General features: G+C 48.9%; 1 protein-coding gene across 1 annotated transcript; it reads right to left on the bottom strand.

Annotated features, from left to right (window-relative positions):
- Window positions 1–2,471: 2,471 nt before the first annotated feature.
- Window positions 2,472–7,315, bottom strand: CALCB (calcitonin related polypeptide beta). Its single transcript, NM_001081928.2, is given in 5 exon segments — window positions 2,472–2,923; window positions 3,505–3,689; window positions 5,694–5,837; window positions 6,082–6,176; window positions 7,270–7,315. Coding segments are annotated over 3 exon segments (390 nt in total). The 5' UTR covers window positions 6,168–6,176; window positions 7,270–7,315; the 3' UTR covers window positions 2,472–2,923; window positions 3,505–3,529.
- Window positions 7,316–7,858: the final 543 nt, after the last annotated feature.

The following is a 7,858-nucleotide window of genomic DNA, read 5'->3' as shown; positions in this document are numbered from 1 at the left end:
AGCATGGTGACGATAGTTCATAATATTGTATTATATATTTTAAAGTTTCTAAGAGAGTAGATCTTAAAAGTTCTCATCACAAATAAACATTGTAACTATGGTGATGATAGATAGTAACCAAACTTGTTGTGGCGATCATTTAGCAATATATACATATATCAAATCATTAAGTGTTGTACACTTAAAACTAGTACAACACTATATGTCAATTATAAAATTGTAAAAAGTAAAAATAAAAAATAACTAGGGACAGAGGACCTAACAGTTGTTTGTAGCGGTCGAGTGTTGAGAAGAAGCTCAGACGCTTTTGAGGAGTGATGAATCTGATTGTACCTTTATTGTCACAGTGATTACACGACTCAATGTATTTGTCAAAACTCATAGAACTATACATCAAAAAGAATTGACTTTTCTGTATGTAAATTTAAATACTATGTTTCAAAAGAGATCCTGAGGCTGGGACTTTGCAAACCGCATTTTCCTTTGTCAGTGGATTATTAGAGCCAATTCGTCTCTGCCAATTGAGAGTACAAAAAGCAGAGAAGAAGTCGTGAAAAAGAAGAGAACTGTTCCTTTCAATTTTGATTTCTGTCTGTCAGCATCACCCACAGAGTTCCTTTACTCTGGCAGGGAAGCTGGTTCCAGTGTCCAATTTTGTTATGTTTTTCCACACTCCTAGAACAGCCTTGTTGCACCCTCTCAAAGATACCAGCATCAGCCGACCTCCCTTCTCAGTGGTCTGAGAATCCTTCTCCATGTTTCTAGATGGAATTACCCCACCTCTTCCCTCTGCTCTCCCAGCCCTTTGGGTGGCAGCTCTTCCTTCACTTTTTATCTCTGCACTACTTCTCGTTCTCTTTGGCCTTTTCAGTACTTGACTACCTGCTTAGTCAATTTCTTATCTTATTCTGTCTGCTAAAATTACTAATGTGATTTCTGTTTTTCTGACTAGAAATTGACTGATAGAAAGCTGAAGTCTTTCCCACGCCCTATAAAGTCCCCCAGGATCTGTCATCCCCGTTACTACCCTGACCTCATCTCCTGCTTCTCTTTTCCCTCAGTCACTGATTCACAAGATATACAGAAGATAAAGAAACATGTTAAACCTCACCACAGAGATGTAGTCATCAAAATTCAGAATGTGGGAAACTCTATTGGACAAATAATCTAGTTTCTCCAACAAATAAATTGCAAGAGGAAAATACACAATGGAGGGGGAACTTCTAGATAAGAAGGGCCTTAAAACATATCAGCCAGCAGCAATATGAAGACCTAATCTGAGCCCTGACTTTATATATATATATATATAAGATCATATATACGTATACATAAATACAAGATAATCGCAGAATTTGAACTATGACTGGATGTAAGATATTACAGAATTAGGAAATTACTGTTAATTTATTTTAGTTGTTAAACGGGATTGTGGTTACACTTAAAGAGTTCTTCCCATTTAGTCCTTCCCATAAAGATACATGGGGAGATATTTATGGATATATTGATATAATAATATATGGGGTCAGGCAATAGATGGCACATAGATATAACAACATTGACCATATGTTCGTCATTGTTGAAGCCAAGTGTCTCAGTCAGTTTGGGCTACTATAACAAAATACTACAGACTAGATGGCTTATAAACAACAAATATTTATTTCTCACAGTTCTGGAAGTTTGGAAGTCCAAGATCAAGGCACCAGCAGATAGAGTGTCTGGTAAGATGCCCATTTTCTCATTCACAGCAGTCTTCTTACTGTAACTCATGTGGTGGAAGGAGCAAGGGAATTCTCTTGGGCCTCAATTGTAAGGACACTAATCCCATTTGTGAGGGGAATATCTTTATAACCTAAACACCTCCCAAAGGCCCCACCTCCTAATACTATCACTTTGGGGTTAGGTTTCCCAACATATAAATTTGTGGGAGGACACAAATGTTCAGCCTATAGCACCAAATAATGCGGAGAGGGGATTCATTTTATTAGATAAAGACTAGGTGGTTCATATGTTTAAAATTTTCCATTTTTCTTCAAAATCTAAGAGTCTACCCATGTGAGACCGCTAGGTCAAAGAATGGTTCACACATCTCCAGAAACACCAGGAGCTATTGTTGAGAAGCATATAGTACAGTGGTTTCAACTGCAAACTCTGGAAACCAACACCTGTGTCTGCCCCCATCTGTCTGTGCGACCGTGCACTTCACTTCTCTGTGCCTTTGTTTCCTTAGATGTAACGTGGAAATAACAATGGTATCTACCCCACGGAGTTGTCGTGAAGATTAAATGAATTAATAGGTATAAAGTGCTGTCCTAGAACACCATCTGGCCCATAGTAAGCACTTGGGAAGTGTCAACTGTTATCATTATTAGTAGTAGAAGGAGTAGTGGTGGTGGTAGTAGCAATAAGAGTAGTAGTCTTACTACATGGAAAAACAAGCGGAAATGAACAACCAGGGTCTTGAAACACATGTATCCAAAATATGTTTTTAATCTTGATGAAGGTCACAAATGGCACAATATTGACATTTCCTTAAACAAATTATACAATCATGTTCTTAGACAACAAGGCATAGCATCACCGTTACCATGTGTCCCCAGAGGCCACAAGAGGCAGCGATTTCTTGTCCCCTAAGGTTTGGCAGAGCTGCTGCGATCAACAGGATGGCTCTCAAAGAACCAGTTTGCTACCAGATAAGCTGATGAGAGATGCCATCACATCTACTGCACATGGAATCAAATGTAAAAAGGATGCACAACAGATATGGAATTAGCTTATTTTGCATTCAGTTTCATTCCTTTCAAGGGACAAAGGTGCTTTTTTCAATATCTATTAGGATGCAAACACATATATCTTCCTAGGGCCTTCTCACCAAGCTGTTGTCAACAGAAATTAATAGAAGTGGTGAGTTCAGCTTCATGGTAACCTGAAATGAAAATAAAATAAAAAAGAAGAGGAGGAAGAAGGTGGAGGAAGAGGAGAAGGGCAGGAAGAGAATAGTCACCATTATTACTGAAAAGAACACGAATTTATAGACATGCTTCTTTAACTAAACACCATTTACAAATTATGGCTATGAGATGTAAGCAGGCTTTTAAGGCAAATAATGGTAAAACAATTCAGGGGTCACTCTTCATATCAGCAGGGGTATTATGATTACAGCCCCCTGGTCCGACTCTGTGAACACTGAACAAGCGTCGAGGGCTTTCTGAACCTGGGTTCATTCATGACGAGCGGCCCTGGCTAGGTTTGCAGGGCCCTCCCTTTCTGAATCCAGCAAGCATTGTTTTTTCCATTTCTCTGCTCCGAAAGATGACACTGCATCTCTGCAGCCTATCCTAGAGCTCTGATTTCAAGCTGACTTGTAGAGGAACTCATGACCTCCGGAGCAAGGATGTAATTGGAGAGAAGGGACCTGAAGAACCTACCATGTCCAGTGGGCTCCAAAACATGGATTGTAACCCCCAAATCCCTTCCCCTCCCATCTGACAGTACAAGGGCAGTTACCTTCTTCCTGGAGTCATTTCACTGATCAGGCCTGAAGGTCCCTGCGGCGACGGCCGAAGGCTTCAGAGCCCACATCGGTGGGCACAAAGTTGCTCTTCACCACCCCTCCAGATCTGCTCAGCAGGCCTGCCAGCCGATGGGTCACACAGGTGGCAGTGTTGCAGGATCTCTTCTGGGCAGTGAGGCTGATTTGCAGGATGGAGAAAAAGAGAAGGCCTGTCAGTGAGAGGAGCCTGCCCCCATGGGACCTTCATAAAGAAAATTGCGGCTCTTTGACACACCACTTAAGAATAAATGTTTCTCCTAAATGTAATTATCAAAGCTGTTAGGGGAAATGGCCTGGCAGCCTTTGCTAGGAGCCCTGCCCAAAGACCTTCATGAAAAAACCCAGTTCTAAGGCATGGACCACCTGCTGAAACCCTGCATTTATTATCCCTTACATACAGTCCCTTTGGGACCAGGAAGGAGTGGTCAACAAAGGCCCAGCTCCACCTAAGACACATGGGAGCATATAGAGGCCATACCTTAGCCACGAGCCCCGGTGAAACTCCTTTCCATGGGAAAATGAAAATCCCCTGAAGTCTCAACTGGAAGAGGCTCAGAGAACAAGGTTTGCAGCATCCTCCCCTGGAAGTTCTTACCTGCTCCACAGCACACCTGTTCTTGATGCTGGAGCTGGTTCACGGGACCATTCACCAAGCCCTATATCCAACCACCTTGAGGCCAAGACTACTTTTAAACATAGGCCCTGGGCACTCTCAGGACTTGCACAGAGACCAGAGGAATGACCACCACAGCGAAAATCCTTTTAGAAAATAGATCTATTCCTCAGTAATGAGGCGTGAGGGATGAAGCAGGAATTGGAGGGCTCTGCCATGAAACCTTCTGGGGCCTCATTGTTTCTAACCTAGTCTATGAGTCCTGCTCTCTTTCCATCCGTCCTGAGGTCCCCGACATTCTCTGCCATAAGCAAAGCTACAAATACCAGCTTGAAGAGCAGCCAGGGTGAGATCTGCATGCATTAAGTTCATCAATGGGAGCTGGAAAGGAAACCAGGGAGAGCAAGGGGTCCAGTTGGCATCCTGGGACACCCCAAAGTGAGGGTAGTGGTCCCTCTCCAAACAGATAGATGTGTCCTTTTTCTTGCCAGGTGTTTCAGCCCTGAAGCCAATGCCAGAGAACGTATGAAAGTTCTTCAGGTCCTTGAGTGTGTGCCCAGCACACAGTTACTCAGATTACTGCACTGCTTAGCTTTGGGGCTGTCGAGGCTGCAGGGAACAGACATGCCAGACAATACCATGCCCTGGGTCTGCCCCCACGGGCAGTTATGCAGAAGGTTAGGCCAGGGAAGAGTCATTTGGAGCCGGTCAGGTGGGGTAGGCAGGAGGGCAGCTCAGGCTTCGTCCACTAGGAGAACTCAGAGGTTCACTGAGCCAGAGCAGGCTCAGTGGGGAAGGGCTGTGGTGGAGAAGCTGGGACCTTGTCTGGCATTCCACATGCTGCTCAGTCCTTCATGCTCTGCAGAGAGGGTCTCAGGGGGGATGCAGGGGCAACACGTGCCTCTGTCGGGGCAGTGCTGGGGCCAGACCAGGGACTGGTGTGTCTCCAAGCTCAGGGTGCACAGGGTGGTAGAGCCGGGAAGGGTGTCTGGCTCCTGACAACATGCACATCTCCATGGATCCTACACACCTGAAGACCCCAGACCTACCTCCAACACTGCTCTACCTGAGCCCACCCTCTGCAAGGCCTTTGGCTTCACCTTGCAAATGTGCAATGAAGGCACCTTGCAGGTGAGAGAGAACAACATATGCAGGTTAAGAAGGTGGAGCCAAATTTCCAGAATCTCCTGAGATATATAAGGTCCATCTGCTGGCTTAGCACTTACCAGTCCTACGTCATCCAGTGCTGGGAGGTCTCCTCAGTAGGGCAAGACCATTTCCCCGAGTAAGTGATTCCACACCTCCCCGTTTCACTTCCTAACAGCTTTCAGGAATGGATCTTTTTAATGTGTCTAACCACAGTCCCTCCAGCTGCACCTGGACCTCCGTCTTCCATGGAGCCTGAGAATGGTTGGGCCCCAGGGCCTGGTGAACAACGACAGCCTGCTGCACTCCTGGGCAGATGTTGTTTTTCCTACCTTTCTGGGACATGTCCTCCTGGATGTTCCACGGTGGGATGGGGAGCCTTACCTGGAGCCCTCCATCTCCTGTTCCTGCTCCTGCTCCAGCTCATTGGTCTTCCTCTGCACATATGCCTTCACCAGTGCAGCCAGCAGGAGGCGCCCTTCCTTCTCACTGAGTGCAGCCGGGTCTGGGAGGCTCTCCAAAGAGGACCTGGGGAGCAGAAACCAACCCAATACAGGCTCAGAGCCTCTGCCTGCCTCCTCCCAAGGATAAGCAGCCAGGCTTCCTGGTCCCGGTGACTTCCCCTGAGGATATGCACCCCCCCAACACTGAATCAAGGCCAGTGTCCACTTGAATCACCGTGAGCCTTGCTGCTGTGACTTCAGAGGCACAGAAATGCTGGATTCCAGGGGCAGTGGGAGGGGAGTGCTCTTGCAGCTTCAGGCTGTCTCACCTGAGTGGTTGCGCCTGGAGGCTGCCTGCCTGGCACAGGACCAAGATGCTGAAAGCCAGGAAGGAGGAGGGCTTGCCGAAGCCCATGATGCCTCTCTGTAAAGGGAGAATGACGTTACCGCTGCACCAAGACCAAGCACGGCCTGGAGCCCACAGATGGGGGTTCCAGTCCTGCCTCTGCCAGGATGGCCTTGTGACCTCAGGCAGGTCACCCCACCTCCCTCTGCCTCAGTTCCATTCATTTGACAGATGGGTGCTGTGAATCTCAAAATGTACATTGCAGTGAATGGCTTGGTAGAGCAGAAACAAGCGACCTGGAGTGAGGGTGGGAGGATTCTGGTTCCGTTCTGTGGAAAGCCAGGGAGAAGCCACACACCTGAGCATACACACAAATCCACACCTTTTGCCCTATGCAGAAACCAAGCACGACCCACCCTGCTGCAGACTTGCTCTCCCATTGCGCCTGTCTTCTCAGGGACCGAGAAATCCAGCACCACCTTCCGTTCAGCTGGACTTCGCGCTAACGGGTAGGAGACGAAAGCGGGAAGGGTGAATCGGAAAGCGGGGCTAATCTCCTAGACGTAGGTTTGGATTTGGGGAAGTTTTTAACCTGCCAATTACTGGTGTCTTTGGGCTCTGCCCGCGCAGCCCGCCTCTGCTAGAGCGCAGTTTAGCTGCAGGTGCTGGGCACCAGCACCCCGAGGGGCGCGCGCTCTCCTGGTTCCCTGACTGCGTTGCCCCAGGAGCGCGCCAAAGCCCCAGGGACGCTTGCTGGCTGGAAGCGCCTTAGAGGAATACTCAGGGTTCCTCCGTCCCGGGAGCCAAAAGAGATGCCTGAGGATACAGACCACCAGGGCACTCCCAGACCAAACTCTGGCAGGATCCTTCACGCCAACAGGCATCAACACAGGGGCCACAGAACCGCCTACCCAAGCTCGCGGAGCTTCTAGCGCCCAGGCAAAGCCCTGGGGATTCCAGAGGTTCCACTGGCGCTAGTTAGAAGGAAACGCGCTGACAGCCCCAGGCGCCCGCCTTCTCCTGAGTGGGACAGAGGACCAGGAGCACCTGGCTGTAGGTGGGCCGAGATGGCCACTAGAGGCAAAAGAAAGGCAGGCAGGCAGATGAGGCAAACGGAATAAACTAACCCTGAGGCAGTTTATTAGAGTGAGCGGAGCGGGAAGTTCCTCACCTGGTGACCCGAGTTGCAGGAGAGCGCGAGCGGCCTGTCCACCCGGATGGACACAACGCCTGCTGTGGGCGTCTTCCCCGCGGAGCTCTCGGCTCTTATTCCAGTGACAGTGGGAGGGGGATCCCGGCGAGCCCGCGCGGCCAATCCAAAGTGGCCAGGACCGACCAGGCTCCGATTGCGTCATTGCTCGCTGTCTCCGCACCGGTCGACTAGGGAGGGGAACCATCCGCTCAGGCTGTCATTTGCAATGAGGTCATTGCTTAAGGAGCGGGAGGGCTGCGAGAGGGTGGAGAGCCTTCGACGTCCTGAAAGTGGGGAGAGTTTGGCGCCACCGATAGCGAGCGGCCAGAGCCTCTCTCACTTTCTTGGTGCCTGAACTTCGGCCTCGCATCCTCTCCTGCCACGCCAGTAGAGACCCCGCCCGGGCCACCTGGACCCCCAGGAAGTTGAACAGTTGTCCTGGGTCCTGAGGGGATCTCGGCTGAAATAGCCCACGGTGGAGGACGATGGCGAGGGAGAGGGGTCTTGGGAAACGGATCTCTTTGGACCAGCTGGGGTACTCCTGGACCATCCTCCCCTCCCTCCCCCC

The sequence above is a fragment of the Equus caballus genome, chromosome 7 (genome assembly GCF_041296265.1).
Source record: "Equus caballus isolate H_3958 breed thoroughbred chromosome 7, TB-T2T, whole genome shotgun sequence".
Taxonomy (NCBI): Eukaryota; Metazoa; Chordata; class Mammalia; order Perissodactyla; family Equidae; genus Equus; species Equus caballus.
Note: the sequence above shows the minus strand (reverse complement) of the source record. Positions and strands in the feature narration are given on the sequence as shown.